At 36.9% G+C, this 21,136-nt stretch overlaps 1 protein-coding gene across 1 annotated transcript in view; it reads left to right on the top strand.

Moving 5' to 3' along the window:
* Positions 1 to 18,526, top strand: part of LOC135694085 (sushi, von Willebrand factor type A, EGF and pentraxin domain-containing protein 1) — a 37,102-nt gene extending 18,576 nt beyond the window's left edge. The window contains exons 12-19 of the mRNA XM_065212756.2: positions 94 to 405; positions 4,217 to 4,381; positions 5,567 to 5,740; positions 7,986 to 8,132; positions 8,468 to 8,620; positions 9,383 to 9,550; positions 12,562 to 12,630; positions 18,076 to 18,526. Coding sequence (XP_065068828.2) covers positions 94 to 405; positions 4,217 to 4,381; positions 5,567 to 5,740; positions 7,986 to 8,132; positions 8,468 to 8,620; positions 9,383 to 9,550; positions 12,562 to 12,630; positions 18,076 to 18,344 — 1,457 coding nt within the window. The 3' untranslated portion in view covers positions 18,345 to 18,526. The remainder of the gene's footprint in view (positions 1 to 93; positions 406 to 4,216; positions 4,382 to 5,566; positions 5,741 to 7,985; positions 8,133 to 8,467; positions 8,621 to 9,382; positions 9,551 to 12,561; positions 12,631 to 18,075) is intronic.
* The last annotated feature ends 2,610 nt before the right edge of the window (positions 18,527 to 21,136 follow it).

Genomic DNA, 21,136 nt, shown 5'->3' with positions numbered 1-21,136 from the left:
CGTGAACTGTAGTTCTCTCCGTGTATTTGCTTGCTTATACGAAAGGATAAGTCTTTGGATCAATTGATGACCTTTTTTATGTCTCTGTTACAGAGATACAAATGGATGAGAAGATTAAGATCCGTTATGTTGGGTGTTTCAGAGACGAGGCACGACGTGCATTACCCGATGAAAGAGATTTGAATGTTTATTCGTTAAATTCTGGCGAGACGTTCATCTCGAAGTGCATTGAAATCTGTAAAAAAAAGGGTTACCCATATGCTGGTCTTCAGTTTCGAAGGGAGTGTAACTGCGGTGACAATTACAACCGGTACGGTAGGGCTCAGGAATCTGATTGCAAAGAACTATGCTCAGATGGAAAAGGGAAATGTGGAGGCTCGTGGAGAAATTCTGTCTACAAAACTGGTAACTATGCCCTTCCACTATTGTTGACTAATTGCCATTTTCCAAGGATGACAGCCTACCTGTAAACACAAACTAAATCTACAATCGAATTTGTAGCTACTCCGTCGCAAAAATATTAATAATCCCACTATATTAAAGTTATCTTACAGCAGAGCATTTCTTAATTCGCTCTCAGCACTTATCAAACAGATCTTAGGGTTCCCCAAAAATTGGAGATGTATGTCTTTTCATATTCAAAACCAAGATTCCCTTTCTAAAATATCTGTTGTTACAATGAAAGCAAAAAGCCAGATCCTAGAACGATGCAATATTTTCACTGAACATACAACTGCTCTCCTATTAAGTGGCAGCTCTGGCATCCACTGGGCTGGGAGTTAAACTGTGGTCGTAAAACTCTAAAGTAGCTTGCAAGCTAGGTACAGCACGCAAGCTAGTACATTTAGGATAAATAATGAAATATATCAAGGAATTCAAGTAAAATTGTATATTCCATTTCACTGTACATCACGCAAGCTAGTATATTTATAATGGCTTTGGCAAAAGCAAACATTTAGTAAACTAAAGCTTTTCATCTGACACTCTTCAGAGTTTAAAACGTCAGAACATAGACCAAAAACTCTACGCTAGGAAATATATATACCTAGTTATGGATGGAAATAGGCCAATCAGAAACACAAGCACATGACTGTTGAGGTTGACCAATCAGTTTCCAAAATCATGTAGCTCTATCGATTTCGGCTCTTTTTCTTCTTTTTTAAGTTTCATGAGCCGCTCTCTTTCTTCAATATTTATTTTGTAGATAGTGTTAAGGAAAGCTGGATTTCCTCGAACCTCAGTTCCATAGCTATAATACCATTATCGTCCTGTAAGTTATTTTTAACCACAGTATCATCGTTTTCTTTTCATTTCCCTGTGGTCTGGTTGGTCCAGCATTCCTTATTTGTATTGCTTCTGATTCTACGTCATCTCCAACTCTCATTTCAACAAGGTTAAGTAATGATCTGTCTGTATGAAGAGTTCTCATACAAATCATCTCATGTTCCTTCATTCTCATCATAAATCAACGACCTCGATTTCGTTGTCGTTGATGTTCTAACGTTGGAATTTATTTTGATCTATGTCTCTTATATATCGTTTTTGTGTACGCACGGGTTATAAAGTCAGTCTAGAGACGCCCGGCTATGCTTTTGTGTAGGTCTCTAGATAAGGCTATGATTTTGATAGGGTCGCCACTTCTACCAGATTCCGCAATCGGTGACCTCATAACGCAGCGGCCATTTACCTATATCGGCACGGTACCTTCAGGTTGCGGATGTCATTGTTTGTGTAGCCTTCACTAGATGATATGCCTGGCCAGGCCGAAGAGAATCATCCACCCATACAAATTTTCGTGTAATTCCCACTAGACGGACTGTCCTCCCGGACTAAAAAGTTTCGCCTACCCTGGTTTTCAAACCAGAGATTTTTCTTCCCCTAGAGCTACTGACAACGTTTATGTGCTTGTTCTGCACGGCACCTAGCAACCTTAGGTCTTTAGGACTTGCCTGACAATGCCTGACAATCATTCCAGTCCCCAGCAATGCTGTTACCTCTGGGGCTCCAACTATGATCGGGACAACTGCAACCTCAGACATGTTCCAGATATTTTTCACTTCTCGTCTTGACTCACAATAATTTTCTATTTTCTCCTGCTCTTTCAATTCCACTCTCTCTCCCCAGGTACAGCAATATCTACAATCTGAAACTTTCTTTTATTTTTGTACACCATCACAATGTCAGGCCTTCTGTGTTGGATGACATGGTCTCGTTGGATGATAAAGCCCCATAAAAATTTTCACAAAGTCATTCTCCATTATATTTTAGGTTTGTGGTTGTACCACTTAACTTTTCCTACGAACTCAAACTTCTAGCATAGTTCTAGATGTACAATTCTGGCAATGCTGTCGTGTCTTTGTTTATACTCTTTCTGAGCAAGTTTTAACATTCTGCTATCAGGTGTGCAATCGACTCATCCCTTCCCCTACACAATCTACACTTCTCCGAAACACCTTGTCCATCAATGTTCTTTTTTATCCAGTTGGTTCTGAGGGCTTGCTACTTCGCTGCAAGTATCATGGCCTCAGCTTCTTTCTTCAGGTAGCCTTTCCTTATCCATCTCCATGTATCTTCGCTTCTAACCTCTACAGTTTATCTTAGAAGCTTGCCATGAAGCTGCTTTTCCTTCCACTGTCTGTTTTTCTCCCTTTTCTGCTTCTTCGCTGCTGATACAGGCTCATCAAATCCTTGCAAAATCCTCTCATTCCTAGCAATTTTCAAAAGCCTTTCTTCTGACTGTTCTACAAATAGGGATACACTACGTTCTACAATACTAAGGAGACCTCTTCCGCCTTCTCTAGGGATGTATAGCCTGTCTACCTCACTCTGTGGATGGTCCATTCTAGTCATTGTCATATAATCTATCGTGTTTTTTTATCCATGACTATACATGACGTGTTTTTCTATCGATGGATGAGCTGCATATGTTTATACGCATCATCAGCAATAACACCAGTGAGCAATTTCCACATAAATAGTAAACTGGTTATTGGCCTGTAATTGCTCACTCCGTTTCCTTTGTTTTTGTCTTTCATTAATAAGGCAGTCCGACCAGTTGTCATCCAGCCTGGTACTTCACCTCTCATTACACAGTCCTGCAGATGCGATGCAATTCTTTACTGCAATGAGAAAAACCCCTTAAATCAATAACGATGGACACGATCGGGTGTGTTCATTTGATAGACAGCGTTTTTCTCAGTATTTAAGCGCTTCCAAGAAGAGCAATCTTCTGAGCATGTCAGCTTTTATGTCGCCAGGAATTCAGGAGTTTTTATATCACTAGGTTATTATTTTTAATCACAACGTAATCTTGTTATATATTCTTTATGCTTAATTAGACTTGGGCGAACCCTGAACTGACTCTAAAAATACTATGAACTCAAAAAATTTTATTAGTACGTTAAAACTTTTGTAAATTAGTTATCTTGTAATCAGGCTAGCCGACAGTAACTACCTGTAAAAGGAGTTACTTTTGTAAGTAGAAGAATATAATAAAAATGCTTCTATTTTTATTATTAAAGTTATTATTATAACTCTTTGATTTAAAGTGGGAAAATAAATTATAGTTTGAAAGACTAATTGAGGCTAATTTTTTTAGAAAATGCATACAATTTACTATCAGAAAAAATACAACTGGAAGAAAAGGGTTTTCAATAAAAAATGCCTAAATTTTGATAAATTTTCTTGCATAATCTTGAATTGCTGTTACTATACTCAACAGGGCATTTTCAGTCTATCAGATTCTCCGAAGTTCAGAACCACCTATATATTGGAATTTCGATTTATTTTTGTTTTGCATTAAGCCTATGTCTGTCCACACCCATCGCAAAATTGACCACACCCGTGGCATCACTGACTAAACCCATGACATCTCTTACCATAACCATGGCGATATTGACCTCACTAATGGCAACACTACCAAAAGGGGGTCCCTGTTGTCAATAGAATGAAATCCCTTTGGCACCGTTGCCTAGGCGAGAAATTCCGATGAGACCAAGCGAGAGCCAAATCAAACCATGGAAATCCCCCCCACCTTTTGTGGAAACCCTATTGTTTTACCTGAATATCCCTGGGAATCTTTTGCTTCGGTAGAAATCTCGCATGGTTTTTGCAAAAGTGAATTTCGCCTTTAGAACAAAAGCAACATATCGTTAGCAGGAATTGCAGGTTAATGCAGAGCCAACTCTTTAATATTATCAAGACTTTGTTATTTTAGGTTGCGTCCAGCCAGATCATCCAGAAAATGGCAAGGGCATACCTCGATTGGACTACAAAAGTGGCGATGATGCTGATTATTCATGCAATGATAACTTCAAATTGAAAGGAAAAAGACAAGTTTGCTCTGGATTAGATTGGTCCGGTGAAGTCCCAAAATGCAAAGGTCAGAAAAATTTGAAACTTAACACTATTTAATTGCTAAACCTGGGCATTCTATCTTCTTTTGTGATAGTATAATGTCAGGGCTAGAAATACTCCCAAGGGCTGCAGACTGCAAAATCTTTGCGTTCCGTAAAGGTCCCCAAAAGGTTTCTTCTTCACGACCATAGAGCCCTGTCTACATGTGTTACAGCATGTATCTCTCTCTTTCTATTGGTCGACTTAATTTGCGTAAAGAAAACGTTAGATTGTTCGCTGTGAAACAAATGAAGGTAGTTGTCTGCTGATTTTTGCCTAAATTCTCCAAGATATTTGTTAATTAATTTATATCTCCTTCTTTTGCTGGACTTGATCCCCCTATAAGATGCTTCAGATTGTTTGCTGTCAAACAAATCACTCACTAAATTCATTGAGGAATGTCTCTTTTTTTCTTCATTTGATGGACTTTGTTTCCTTGTAGGGTTTTTCAGATTATTCGATGTAAAATAAATTAATCTAGTCTTCTATGGGGTAAATTAAAATGTAGACCTACCTAGTTTTAAAACTTCACCAAAAGATTTATTTAGACTTGGTACTTATACCTAGTCCACTGTTGGCTATCGCACTAAGACTTTATGACTACGCAGATTGTTCAGCTGATTTTTTCTGGCGAAATCTGATGTGCTTAGTTACATAGAGTATATTCCAAGTCTGCAAAGCAAAGAAATCAACTACCTAAATACAGGGGCGAACGGAGTGGTCTGAGGTCCCTAGTGAATGTCGTGTTTAGGGGACCCTCTAATTAACTAAATTTGTACTCTGTGTCAAGTTTTAAAGCATTAGTACTCAATCTCTGGGGCTTTTCTGAAAAACCCAAAGAAATAGCATACAACAATATATGAAGATAAATTTTGCTCAGGTATCTTTTATGAACTCTAATGGTGGGATATGAAATGGAACTTCAAACCTTTACGTCAAAGACCCCTAACTTAATTTTTTGAAAAATAGAATCATTCCCTCGTGCATAAGTTATTTTCGATCTGGATCTGGAAACGAATGGTTAAGTTTGTCGTACAATTTCACCAAAACCTAGCCCGTATTCAACCCGGGCTCGTAAGAAAGATATATGTAAGAGATATAAAATTGATTATTTCGTATTTATTTAAATTTGTGCTTTGATTTTTGTTCAACTAATTGTGTTTATTCTCAGAAATTCGAACTTGTCCGAAGAAATTTACCAACTCCAAGTTGTATATAACGGCCGAGAAATATACACCCGGATCTTATGGTATCTTTCGATGCAAAGATGGATTTGAATTAGAAGGTGACAGTCGGGCAAGTTGCCACCGGAACCTAACGTGGAGTGGGAGAAGAACATGCCGAGGTAAATTTAAGAATAAAGGTAAAATTCTTGGGAAATTTTACCTTTCTTGGGGTTTATGGTAATAACAAATTCTTGGGGTTTACGGTAATAACAAAGGGAGAAATTTTAACTGTTTTTTTATCAGAGATGGGCAAGATACTCTAAGGAATATCTTATTACAAGATACTCGACACCCTCAAGAGAGTATCAAATATAACGTTTCAAAATACTAGTTACAAGATACTTCGCCAAAGGGTACATGACCAATGCCTTTTAGCATTATGCTTTATAGGTAGCATATTTGTCAACTAATTGTACATAAACACTGCAATAATGTTTAACAGAGTGTTTTTTATCTAAATGAGTGTATTTGGCGAGTCCCACTCCTAAAGCATGTGAAAATCTTCTCATACCTCCTTATTTCAAAGCTAGTTCACTAGACGCTGAATTTTCTTTTGGGCGAAGAAGCATGACACTAAGTCCACCACAATTTATCGTTTTTCCAAAAGTATTTTTTGAAGATAGCACGAAAAACACTCACTTTTGAGCTTTCTTAAAGATATGGCCCCAAAGCCGTTGCGAGGCAGGCCTTGTTTGGGTTTACTACTAATTCGCCTGATTAAAAAAATTTACTTGAAATTCTTTAGCAAAAACTTTTAATCTACAAATAAGCTCCAAAAACTCCTAAATGAAAAATCAATGAAACTTAGTCCCGCATTTTATTCGTAAAACTCCTCAGAAATGAATGAAACTTGTTCAAGTTGCTAAAATTACTGTACTCAACATGTTGGCGAACTCTCTTTGTGTTTTCTGGCTTTGCGTGGTAAGGATGGCTTATTTGTATATTAAAGTGCCTATGCGGCGAAATTTACCATTCCAATATTTTAAAAGAAATCTATAGAATCCTTCACCTTTGTTCTTATACAAAAAACAGAATTCCGATAAGTTAAATGGTTCTTTTTTTATTGAGTGTCAAAGTATGCATATTTTGCAGTTGCGTTGCGAAATTTTATTTCCCGCTGTGACGTCACAGTGATGAGTGGGGGCGAAACCGTTTTGTCAGGCCTGTTAAATCACTTATTAGGTCGAATTGTGCAAATTGTGATACTAGCATGAAACTTTGCAATAATGGGCAGTTTGATACGCTGAAGAAGATAGGGTATAAACCCCAACTGAAAATTGCCCCCTTCAGCTATTTTTTAGCTGGGGTACTTTGCCCCAAGACTCTAGAGGCGATATTAAGATATCTCTGCTGTAAGGAAGTACAATGACATGAAATTTTGTAACAATGGGCAATTTTGCAATAATGGGCAGTTTGATACGCTTAAAAAGATAGGATATGGACCCCGACTGAAAATTGCCCCTTGTTTTATTTCTAGAGTGCAAGTTATGAATAGGCACTATATCACATCTTTGTCAACTGCCTTTATATTGAGAATTTCCGTTCTCCGTTTATGGCCAATGGTAGAATTAGGGTTCTGTATCAGAGTACCCCAGTCTAAAAATAGAACTTAGGGGCAAGGTATGATTTGGTTCTATATCACCTCTTTTTCAGCGTATCAAACTTGATGTTTTCTGAAATTTTGGTAGTTGCATTACAATTTGCACAATTCGTCTGCTTATCTCCCTCACTAAAACCTATTATGTACAACTGCAGTTTCCTGATTGCTGTTGAGCCGACTCATCACTGTGACGTCACAAACTGGCCTTGTTTTGCGCAAGTACTACCTGATTTCAAACTCTTAAAAAAAGCAGGACACAAAATTTCGCTGCATAGGCACTTTGAGTTTACCGGGAAGGTCAAAATTCAAGCCTTTTGCCTTAACGATTTGCATCATTGAGTTGAAGGTACATTTTCTGTTGTTTCTAGTCGATTAAGTTACCTTGATCTGGCTCTTTTGTCGGAGGTCAGTTCAAATCAGGTTGTGTTTTTCACATCCATTGTATTCCTTCTCATTCAGTGCACTGTCATAAATGAAATATAACACAGTTTGACAATTATGAGGGGGCTCCAGAAAGGGGGAGATATACTACACCCTACAAAATGAAAATTCATTTTGTCACCCTTGATGTTTGATCGGCTGGGGCAATTGATCCCCTTGCTCCCTGCCAGCACGCCACTGGTACCAAGAGGCTTATGCTCTAGAAGAAACGCATTAAAATCGCAGCAGAAAAACATTGACATCATTTCCTCGTCCATAAGAAGCAAGTGATGCTAGGTTTATAAAGTTATACCTTCTCAAATGCTGCCCACGTTTTCTTGTAGAAAGCTGTCGGTTACCTGTATTTGGCAGTTCCATCCGACATGACAGTACATTTGAGGTAAAATGTCCTAGAACTGGGACTTTAAATAAGATATATCGTTGCAACAATGGAGAATTGGTTGCCATAAGAGTTTTCGGATGCCAGCAAGGTATGTATTTATGTAATTAGGTTCCCTCACTGTGTGATGCTTGATATATATCCCATACTTTTGGATCAGTGCATCTTTTCACCAATTTTTTCACGTCAGATCTTACATTGCCATGGGCAATAGACACTTAGTTTCCCTTCCAAAGGGACCGTTTCACATTTCTTCTTGACACATTCTGAGGAAACAACCCAGGTTTTGGGGTTAAAGAAAAGGTTACTGAGACAGGGACTCTAAACTAGGAAATTATTTGACTTTTTTTATCTTGAATACTTTATTTCAATATGGTACAAATATTTTTGGTACTAATTGATTAGAACGATAACCGTTCTTTTTAGACTGCGATAAACCATCGTCAATTGCAAATGGAAAAGTAACATTTAAGGGAAGCGTGGCAGAAATTCAATGTGGGCGCCAATTCAAGATTTATGGAAATAATAAATTGACCTGCCGGAATGGAAACTGGAGCGAAGAATGGCCTAAATGCATAAGTAAATGTGTTGTGATTACATTTGTTGTGAATCTTCATATTAATCGCACAATATCATTCCTACTTAGCTGAATGGTCTTTTTCTGGATCGGAAAGATACCAGGTTTGTGTACTAGATCCATCTGTTTAAACAAAGACATTTGATTGTCTTTCACGCCAAGCGATTAGTGCCAAACTTCAAGCATCTGCGTATAAGTTCGGTTTAATGAAAATATGACTGTGAAGTGTCTTTATGAATCATGTTGAACTATGTCTGTGAAATGTAACAAAGGTTTGTTATAGGTAAAGTATTTATCTATCAAGGTTACAACACCATTTGGATCCCAAGAAGCTTCGTCAAGTATTACCTACACCAACCGCGAAGTAGACATATAATTAATTTTTTAATGAAGACAAGAGAAATCTCCAATTATAACTTGTGTGACTTTAACTGCTTTCCAATCATTTTGATGCACTTTTGTCTATCGTATTACACAAGAATAAACCTAATAAGTGAAAGGGAAGTAAGACTTACTTGCTGATAAAACGTAGCCACATTTCCATTTCCTTATCTAGTAAAGCAGAGCATTTACAGTACATCACACATTCGACAATTTGATTTTAGAAGTATCCATCTTTTCTCTATTTTCACATATTCTGAAAATTGATTAATTTCCCAAATAAAAGCTAAAGAAAATTTTTTTGCAAAGAAACAGAATATTGAAGAAACATAGAAGTAATAAGTCTTATGTTTATAATCATAATGCACATTCTTCTGTCTTAGGCAAAAGAACATGCATTTCGGATTTTTCCCAGCCGCTTTCTACGGTGACGAAGCTTGTCCGTCATCTGAACCCTCAGATATTTGTGTGTGCCAGTGGCTACCAGATACAAGGGTCAGCAGTTCTGTTATGCAAAAATGGTCGTTTCCCAGCTACATTGCCCACATGTGGTGAGTCTTCTTAATGCTAAGTAGAGAACGTCTCATGCTTTATAACAGGGGCGTCGAGAAAGTGGGGGTAGCTAGGGCCATGAAAACTTAGTAAATAGATTAAATTGAAGGAATCGAGTTCCCATCATCTGAACTCTCAGACATTTATGTTATATGTTGCACTTGGGCAGAGGCTGGCTTTCGATGGCCCTGCTCTCTGATACCGACGACCTTAGAGTATCGCTATTCTTTAGAAGAGGGCATTTATTCTTTAGAAGAGGGCCACAATAAAGGATATGCTAATACATCTGCACGAATAAGTTTGGAGCGTACCAAGGGGGGGGGGATGCTGGTTCATAAGTTCATCTAAATTACCATTATGCTATGAAGACATAGATGAAGACAATTTTATAACCTACCAATAAGCGATCTTGCCTACGAACTAACAATTCTTCTGGCTTTCAAATATTGCTCTAACCTCTAGCATGTAACAGCCTTGCCCGGCCTGAGGCTGTACATTACCACAGTAAACAAAACGAAAAGAAGACAACGTTGTTTCAAGTTCCGTCACAAATTCTCAATGCTTCTTTAACTCTTTCGAATATGCTCTAACAACTCTCAATGCTTCTATAACATACGGGGGTCGACTACCCTCACAAGAATACTAAGATTATTTATCAGTTTACTCTAGCAGCTAAATGTAAAGTATTACTTCTGCTGATTAGAAACTTTCAATAGTCTTTTTATCTCCTCAAAACTGATTCTTCTAAACTAGAAGACAAAACGTAGGAGATCTCAGATTTGAATTTTATGCGATTATTACTCAATATATTCTACCGCTGATCTTGTAGAATATGCTGCTTATGTTTTATCTTCTGGCTTCAAACCCTTTGGTGAGAGAATTGTGATTTTCTCGATTTCTACAAGGCCTTCGGTTGCTTCTAGATGAAGGTTTTTTAGCAAATCTCCGTTAACATTTTTCTACTTTTCAAGTTTCCATATTTTTGCCTGATGACTTATTCTCTTCAAAACTTACTTCTATTGTCAACATTCAAAAGAATATCTCAGCTTCACTTTCGACTGATGATCTGACAATGATAGTGTTGCAGGATATATTGTGTCCTATAACTCTAGAGTAATCCAGATACTTGAGAACGAAAGGCGACTCGAAGAAAAACGTGCGACTCGTACGTGGGTTAGCGATTGACTGATCTTAATATAAAAGAACAATAAGACTTATCGTTACGAGGTTACAGTTACGACTTATGCACATATCATTACGAGGTTGCAGTTACATTAGTCCTACTACAATAGTGGGGGGGGGGCGGTAAATAAATCTTTCTATCTTTAATCAAAGTAAAACCACCCAGGCTGTTACTTGACTTAAACGTATCCCTACCTGTTTTCCTGTTTCGATAAATGGTTCCAACTTCGATATTTGCTCCTTTATCACAGCTTGGCATCCCGTCATCGTTTGAAATCTCGAATTTCTTCTATTGCTAATCGGACATCTCATAAATTTAGGTTCGTCTATAGCACGAGTGCGCTCTTCATACTTCCACGTTGTCTCCAATTTGCAAATCAAAGTTTTATTCCTTCTTTGAAGTACTGCTTTCGTCACTGTCTTTTTTGACAAAATCCAGTCAAAAGACTTTATGAGTCTATATTAAACTTTTCTACAAGATAAATAGCTTGAAGATTCGTCTGAAGATCAGACATAAATATTGACTGACGGTGCAAAATTAGAATTGATCCTTTCCTGTGTGCTCAGACTTGGTTCTGGAATTGTGAAAGAAACCTTTCTGGTTGTGATGTTATAATGAAGAGCCACTTTATTTTGCATTTGATTTTATTTATACATTATTTTCATTCATTGAAAAGAAAAATTATGATATAGAAAGTTATGAAAGATAAGAAAAACTACATTGCACTAAAAAAATTTGAAGGTTAAGCTAGTACAAATTGTCTTTACCTTTGAAGATTCTATTTGATCGAATGTTTTGCTCTGATATTTTTGCAGAGTGCTTAGTTTGGTATCAAAGAGGGCTCCCCATACCACGTTAGCATACCTTAAGTGACATTCAACCAGTGCTTGATATAAATTGAGCAACTGGGATTACAGTAAGATGTTTTTCAGTTTCCTAATCGATGCTAAGCCACCCGCTACCTTCCCTTAGACTGATTGGTACTGTTCGCCCCAGCACAACTTATCGCCAACCGCAAGTCCTAGGTACTTCATTTTATGAACCTGTTTTATCCTAGTAATATCCAAATAAAAGGCTGGTAGCGCTGGCGATTTCCTCTGCCTGCAAGGATGGTCAATAACCATGAACTCGGTTTTCTCGGGGGTGTATACTTAGCTTATTTATTCTCATCCACTCGGAAATGTTTTCAAATTCAGCCTGAAAGTTTTGTATTACGTTTTCAAGCTCATTCAACGAGAATGAAACTTCTGTGTCATCTGCATATAGGTTAGCATTTTAGAATTTTAGGCAAGTTTCAAAGTCATTAAGGTACAATATAAAGAGAAATGGGCCTAGACAGGACCCTTATGGTATTCCACATGTAATTCGACGGGCGCTCGACTTTGAACGTTTAAAGAGAAGTATTGTTGACGGTTACGGAGGTACGATCTAAACAATTTTACCTCAGTGCCCTCTATTCCATATACTTACAGCTTTCTGGTCAGTATTTCATGGTCTACTGTGTCGAACGCTTTCTTTAGATCAAGAAATGAGGCAAAGTTGACATTTTTTGTCTATATTCTCGTACTAGTAGTCTGAAACATTTAACCTCTTCCCTACCTTTTAGCAATTATATTACCAAGATATTAGAAGCCGTGAGAGGAGAATTCTCAAGAATGGACATGCTCCTTGAAACCAAAAGGGTTTTTTGTACCCCGGAAGTAAACAAGAAAATTTTTTACAGAATGGGAATTTATTGACGTTTCTTGCTCAATTTGTTTATATGAAGCTTATAGCTATAAAAGCAGCTTATATCCTTGTAACGTTATTCATGCTTTAATATTTTAGAGCCATCATCTTGCAAAAGGTCTTCTACAGCTATATCGTTTCAAGAGTTATGCAAGTCAAATGAAAATGGTTAGTGAGAAAATCAAAATCTATCATCTTCAGATATTCGCTATTTTGCAGTGGAGCGCTTTCGTTTACTGAGCAGTGGATCCCTTCTTATTATGATTATGACCATGGTCAGGCTCTACGAAATTCGCCTGACCAATGTCATAATTTTTTTTTCAATGGAGCTTGGTGATTGGCCAGAAGTTTCACGTGAACATATTGTTTTTGATATTTATTCTGGATGACCTTACCAATTGTTAAGGAAACAGTAAGTTCGAGGGTAATTAGTAGAATTCTGTGGTAATTATTTTTTCCCCTGTCTTAAAAACAATCAAGCGTCTAACTTCATAGGCTAAGGATACAATCATGTTTGTTTGGCAGAAATGAAACCTCAGGCTCATTCCAAATGGCCTGACCCCGCCTGACCTTCTTCTTGAATTAACTTCAATGCACATTTAGTCAAAAAGTTGTCATGGCTCACAAACCTGAAGCGGAGCGAAAATTTGCCGTGGCTCAATTTTGTGATATTTTTGCTGTAATTCTCAAAGATGGAAGTCACGGCATGGAAGCATTTCCTGTGCAAGTTCTTTTCGCCCATTTATCTTTTAAACCGTCTAGTGTTAGACTATCAATCAAGCAGAAAAATATGCAACGGGATGATAGGCGCATGTCTGGAAGTTTCACTCAGATGATACAGAGGGATGTAGTGTAAGATGATTGGTACGAAAATGCCACGAATGATTCGTGTTTTCAGAAATCAGAATTAGGCGTCTTATTTTTGGGCGTGGTCAAAATGGGCGTGGTATTTCCGTATCTGACCGTGACCGTCCCATCAAATCTGGCTTCGCCACTGTTTATAGATCTATGAAATCAGTGTTTAATCTATTTATACATACTATAATAATGGAAACTTTTCATTTTGAATTCAAGTTAAAACTACAATTACAAATCTCACTATTACAAGGTAATTTGTAACTGGCTAGCCTGTGTTTACAAAATAAAAACTATTACAATCGTAGTAATGAGAAAAGAAAAAAAAATGTCAAAAGAGGAGTAGCTCTGGATTAGTCCAAGTTTTGTTTCTACAGCAGAATATATAGTATGTGGTGCAAATGGAGATGCTTGTAAGTTTGGAGATGAGATAGCGTTTCTGTTGATGATCAATGGACAAAGAGTCGTACATGTCGATGAATGAGCTGCAGGAGTTGCCAAAAATACCAAGTGAACTGATGGAAAGATTGACAAACGAGACTGACTTATAATAATAATAATAATAATAATAATGGAAACTTTTCATTTTGAATTCCAGTTAAAACTACAATTACAAATCTCACTATTACAAGGTAATTTGTAACTGGCTAGCCTGTTTTTACAAAATAAGACTATTACAATCGTAGTAAAGAGAAAAGAAAAAAAAAAACGTTAAAAGGGGAGTAGCTCTGGGTTAGTCCATGTTTTGTTCCTACAGCAAAAAATGTAATAGGTGGTACGAATGGATATCGTAGAAAGCTTAGAAATGAGATATCGTTTGTGTTGATCATCGATGGAAAGAGAGTGACACATTTCAAGGAATGAGCTGCATGAGTCGCCGAAGATGCCAAGAGAGCTGATGGAGAGATTTACAAATATGACAGATTTGAACCTTGGTCTTAGATCTGAGACAAGGCGAGCATATTTTGAACGTTTCCTTTCTGCATTGCAGTTAAGGTTAGTTTCAAATCCTATCGTTAGTTCCAAAACATAAAGAATGTTTTCCTTTGTACGCAGAAGTAGATCTGGGCGCAGATTGTCTCCAGTTATGATGGATGGTGAGGAGAAGCCAGGTATATCGGCAAAAAGAGAGGATCCCTCTATTGCTTTCAAGGAGGTTGCAAGAAAATTTAGAGCAGAATTATGACGCCAGGTATAACGACCTTGTTCGAGATAAACTTTGCAGCCTGCAACGACATGAAGTAAAGTTTCGGGAAGAAGGCAGAATTCGCAATCAGATGATTGGCTTAGGTTCCAAAGGCTTAGATTTTTGCGCGTAGGGAGAGTATTGTTCAGGTACTTGATGGTGAAGTTGAAGATGTTCGTGGGTAGGTTGCTCTGCACAACAGACCAAAGACCATTGAGCTTTTTAAGAGAGTGGTCCAACAGAAATGAAATAATAGCACCCTGGGATAGTAATTGGTGTGCCAAGCGCTCTCTACTGTCTGATTTTACTGCTTTGAGTACATCTTTGGTGTTACGGTAAATGTCGTATTGCAGATTCATCCCACTACTGGTGTTTTTCCATAAAGCTTGAATGTTTGTGTTAGGAGAAGTTCGGAGGGCATTGCGTGAAACAGTTTGGCATTGAGTGAATTTGACAGAAGGTAGCTGAAGATCGAGACCAAATTGATTTTTAGAAAGAACTATACTAGTTAAAGTAGCACTTATGGGAAGATCAAGCCACTGGCGAATGTATTTAGAGACAAGATTATCGAGGTTCTCAATGACCCAGGTCTTCGATAGGTCTGCAACAGTGAAGTGCCAAGAAACTTTGGACAATACATATCTGTGGTACAATAGAAGTTTATTTTTGGGATGCAGAGGCAAGTCATCAATTTCTTTCAGAAGGCTGGGAAACATTGATAGCAGTTTTTCTTTATGACTGCCGTTGGTCATTTCGAAGTCAAAGAAGCGGCCGAGGTATTTGAAAGATTCTCCATTTTTAACAACAGGCACGCTTTGGTTGTTCACGAAAAGCTTTGGCTGGAACTGAAGAGATCTTGTTGAGTATTTCTTAATGCCAAAGGTGACACATTTATCAACCCTTATTACAAAGTTTGCCCACTGACACCATCTTGTAAAGCAGTTTAACAGGAGTTGGTTCTCCTTTTCACCACTAGTAACAACCGCAGCATCATCAGCAAATTGGAACCAATGCACTGGCTGGAACATGCGATCGTTTTCGTCGTGGGGAGAGAAGCCAAGCTGTTTATATTTTTCTGCTTTTATGTATTGAATATACGTATTGAAGCATAGATTAAAGATAAGAGGGCTGAGGCAGTCACCTTGAAGAACACCACGACAAACGGGAATGGCAGGGGTTTGGAATGTATCTGTGAGGATAGAGGTCTTGAAGCCCGAATATAAGCTGGAGACCAGAGCCTGAATATGAGATGGTATATGATGGTACGAAAGAATAGTGGGAATCAAATTATGGTGGACCTCGCCGAAAGCATTTTTGAGATCAAGCAGGGTAACAACCAAAGAGCGCTGTTTTGTGCGAGCTTTATTTATCATATGACCCATAAGTGCCGTGTGTTCTAAAGTACCTGATATCTTGGGAGTGAAGCCTTTTTGAATTTGGCTTTCAATGAAACCATTTTGTTTCAGAAAGTTGAAAACAGAGTTACGTAGGCAGGAGGTGAAGATTTTCAAGGGAACAGATTCTAAGGTTATTGGTCTGAAGTTAGAAGGATCATCTGTATTGTCTTTTTTGTGGATCAATATCGTTGATGCTTTTTTCCATTCGGATGGAACACTGCCAGATACCCAAATGCTATGAATAATTTTGGTGAGGAAAGATCGTAGGTAAGGGCAACGTTTGAAACAAATGATGGATATCTTATCAAGGGGACAGGGAGAAGTGGAGGATTTCATGCGACGTATAATAGAAGTTATCACTTGATATGATGGAGGTTGTGTGTCAAATGGATAGGATGGTTCATCGAAAGAAGGTATCCAAGAAGGAATAGTGAATCGTTTATTTGGATAAAGGGCAGAAAAAGCATTACTAAAGTACTCGGTGCACCGTGTAGCAGAAAATGATGGCAGAAGTGATGACTTACTTTGAAAAAAGCGTTTGACGTAACTCCAAAAATTTTTAGCGATGTATTTATCATGATCAATTGTGTCAGAAGTATTTAAAATATATAATAATAATAGTTATAATAATAGTTATAATAATAATAATAATAATAATAATAATAATAATGATAATAATCAATTTATTTAAAGTTGGCGCTACATAGCTATTTACAGTGAAAGGAGCTAATCCAAGCCAACTGTTAAAACTACTACATCAAATAAATACATACGAGATTAAATACATAAAATTTTAAGTACATAATAATCCATTAAAAACAGAATTTAGAGGGTAGTACTATAAAAATCTGAGCTATTTAAAACGATAGAATTACAAAAAACCAAGCTGTGGCACGAACGTCCCACATAGTTCGCATGTACAGTCGGTGCCATTCCAGCTTTTAATTTCTATTTTAAACTCATTAATAGATTAAGCATTCCTTATGTGCTGAGGTAAAGAGAGCCAAAGACGCTGCCCCAAGCTTGGTAGTTAGTCGGTTACGAGAAGGAGCTCCAAGAGATAGATCGTAATATAGAAACAGCAACTCCCTGATGTAGGCCAGTGGAATGGTAAGATGTGACTCACGCGGATTTGTCAAAGTTATAATCAACCAGTTAGTAGTAATAAGGCCTTGTGTAAATAGTGCATATAAATATAAAAACGTCAACAAGGTGTCTTCATCGTCTCTGCCCTGAGAATCTAGAAATAATACAGTGCTTTTTCTCTCTTGGACACATGGGCCTGGTGAAGACTTAAGAATTAACAAGTTTATAGCAGATTCACTTGACTGTGTTTGTTTAAAGGTAATTAGCGGTGTTCTTTCAAATCTCTATGATGTTTAACTTTCCTGGCAATTTTCATACATTTTGTACAGAACATCCCTGATACAATATTAGCCAGTACTAAATAATCAAACAAACAATTTATTAAATAATCAAAACTGCTTGCGAATGGTATATCTAATTTCAATCCAGTAAAGATTAACTCTACTTTTCATCGGATTCTTCCAAACAAAAGTTATTTTGAAACGTATTCCCCACTGAAAAAAACACGATAAAATGCAGAAAATGAACGTTACAATTACATTAAAGTTATTGTCATGAAGGACTTATAAATAGTGTAATCGGTCGACCTCTCGTCTCATTAATTGCGTTAGATAAGATATCGATTGTGATATCAAAAATCATTAATGGATTGTCCTTCTAGCTACTTAATTAAAGGACGTGGTAAGCAAAGATTTTTTTAAAGGTCTCGCCAAAAAATCACCTCGATTTATTTAAAAGTGCAATAATTTATTTTTCTTAAAATTAGGCATGATCTTGTTGGAAAATCGTTGGCCTGCGCCCCTCCCATCCTCCAAAATGAAAGCCTGGATTTTCGCCATAGTTTTGTGCGCTCTTTAGAGTCAGAAGAAAGTTACACTTCATTGCCACGCGTTATGATACTGCTCATTTTGAAATAGTTTTATCTCATTTTATATATCAAATAGATAGATATATCAAATTTCAATCTTTTTTGTCCTATCTTTAAACTAAGGTTTCAATTTGCCTGACAGAAACTGTGAAGTTTTTGATTGTTATGGAGCCGCATTAATACATCTTTTATGATTTTTTCTTACTCCATTTCCTTTTCAGTTTTCATTGCTAAAGTAACAAATTTTGGTTTCGCCGAAGCAAGACTACAAATTACTGTCAGTTTGAAAGGAAGTCTGATAGGCGATACAAATGTAACAATGGTAACCCTTGCTGAGCCGGAAAAATTTGGATGTCCAACAATGAAGAGAGGAAATCACTACATTTTCTTTGCAAGAAGTACTTTGAATGATGTCACCCGTATTTTGCCAATCGATGAGGATGGTATGCAGAAAAAGCTATCATTTCTCAAATACTTTTGTAGACCATAATCAACCTTGATAGAATGACTTTTTTAGATAAAATCTAAAGGGTAAATTAAGATAAAATTGATACTTAGAGTAATGTCCTTTGATGTTTCAACACTAATCAAGAACTATAATTAAATCAGCTATTTGCTCTGATTTTCACAAAAGTGATTTATCATCATAGATTTGCTGTATTTTTCTCCAAACGTGTCTTGTTTTTTGTGTGTGCAACTTTCATGTAATTTGTGGACGTTTTTTCTTTAATTGCACATGAACAAATATTTAAGAGGCTATATCTATGTTGTTTTTTGTGCAAAATTATTCCGTTAACATTCACCCTTTTTTCATTCACATTCACACTTTTATATTCACCCTGTTTAACATTCACATACACATCAAATTTTTTTTCTGTGTTTGTAATTCTAACTTTTATTATTTTCTTTCTAACCAAAAGTTCCCGGATCATGAAAAATGTCGTTCTACCTTTTTCAAAGCGTTCTACCTTTTTCTGAAATACTAGTTGCCAACCTTTTCCATGGACATGCTCTACTAAGATCAAGATGGCAGACAAACAGGACGAAGAAGGTAACCGAGTAAAAAGAAATTTCAAGGATAAAATTTCCACATTGCCTATTACATATCCACATCGTATATTGTCGGCCGACACGGTGGCCAAACTGAACAATATTTGAGCAACATTAGGAATTTGTGGATGTTGCCTGACAATGTTGCCCAGTTTGGCCAAGGCTTTAAACATTCTCCAAATCTTCTAAATTATTTGATCCGCAATTCCATTGAATCGCCCCACTTGATTCTATTGACTTGCATTTTTGTTTATATCATATTTCAATTGAAATTCTATTGAATTACCTCCTGTTTTTCTATCGTTTTTTACCTGAAGTTCTATTGAATTGCCCCCTCATTTTTCTTTTCTTTATCGCTTGAAATTTTATTGAATTTCTCACCGTTTATTACTGTTTTCGCTTAAAAAACTATTGAATATTCCCTGTCTCTGATAAACTCATATTGTTTGCACAATCTATTTATTTTGTGCCATTGAAAACACTTTGTGAGTCTTTCAATAGAAATTGATAAGACATTCCCCCGTATTTCTATTGAAAATTCTATTGAACTTTGGTTAATGTTCATTTGGAAGTGAAAAACTCCCTCCGTGATCTATTGTCTTTTTCAGAGCAATATGCCCTTAAGTTAGGGCTAAGTAAACAGCGGCTAGGAGCCGCGAATGATTGACAGCTCATTGTTTTAAGCCAATCAAGTTGCTTTACTTGAGCCCTTTTTGGTGGCTGCGGGCGAGGGCCGTCACTTGCCAATATATGGATTTTTATTAGCCTCTGGCCGCAGGGGGCCACCATTGTTTCTTAACCAATAAGATGGCGGTATTTGGCCGCGCTTCATTGTATTATTAGCCAATCACCAGCTGCTATTTCGAAAATTTCTTTGTTTTTTGACCAATCACAGGTCTCCGATTTTTATTGTTTTTCTTTTGTAAACAAGCCAATCAAACGCTTCATTTTGGTCAATTTTTATTGTATTTTTGGCCAATCATTGCTTGTCCTTTCAAAAATTCTATTGTTTAATGACCAATTACAGCGCTCTACTTGTTTATTGTCTTTCTTTTGTTTAATAGCCAATCAAATTCCACCATTTTGACCTCGTTTTGATTTCATCAAATTACGGGGCTACTAGCCTCGTTTCCGTGGTTTTTAGGACGGGGGTTAGAAAGCAATTCAGTTCGATTTTCTCCTCTTCATTCAAAAAATTTTACACTACGTACAATTCTAAGTTCTACCTAAATGCCTCGGAGACTGTTTTCAATCGGGATTTGTCTCAGCATGGTGTTTTAAGCGAAGAGCTAGCAAGAAGGAGAAGAAGTCCCTCTTGTTAACCCTTTGCTTAAAACACCGTGCTAAGAAACCCTTTCAATGTTAGGTTAGGGGTTTTTTAGACATGGTGTTTTAAGCAAAGTAGTCGACAAGAGAACAAATGTCCCCATGTTGACCCTTCATTAAAACACCGTGCTAAAACCCCTACGCAACATTGAAAGCAGTCTCCTAAGCTTACTTATAACTACTTACAAAAAACTAATTAGAATAAATTACATCACAATTATTTAAAGACGAAAATGCTACGTACGTACTGCAAATTAACGTTAATTGCAAAATGAGATGGTTTATCCCAAAAATAGACATGAACAGGACCCTTTCTCGCATCCATTCATCTTGCTTATATCTTAAAATACGAAATAATGGCAACGAAGGTTTAAACTCGCAAAAGGGGAGCTGTTCAAAGTAGCAAAGTTTTCCAACTATTAACTATTCCTTCTTGTTGGATGTTTTAGGGATTTTTCAATCTTGCGATAAAATTCTAGGGGTTTTCTGGTGAGTGAAAGTATGGGTAGAAATCAGGGAATCGATGGAATAATATCGATAAAATTCATCAAACACTCTATGGGTCAATCTCTATGGGCTTATGGTCGGGCATAAATTGAAATTGCAAACAACTAGCAGGGGCCTTGTAGCATTATCTAAAAGTAACATCAATGTTTTTTTAAAGGAACATCAATGTTTTTAAAAATCATGGACTTACGTTACGACAAGTAGCTTGCTCCATAATATCACGTACTTAAATTTCTTTATTGGTGATCGTAGCATTAAAATATCCAGATGTTTATATCAAGCAACTTTTGAGAACATTTCTCCATTTTTTTGGAAAGGGTAATTAGTTCATCAATCTCCAACATTGCGAGAATTTCCCGAAATTAAATAACTGTAATTTACTAACGTATTCTACCATTT

Source organism: Rhopilema esculentum, chromosome 11 (genome assembly GCF_057945365.1).
Source record: "Rhopilema esculentum isolate cy_ngs chromosome 11, ASM5794536v1, whole genome shotgun sequence".
NCBI lineage: Eukaryota > Metazoa > Cnidaria > Scyphozoa > Rhizostomeae > Rhizostomatidae > Rhopilema > Rhopilema esculentum.
This window is presented reverse-complemented; position numbering and strand designations above follow the sequence as displayed.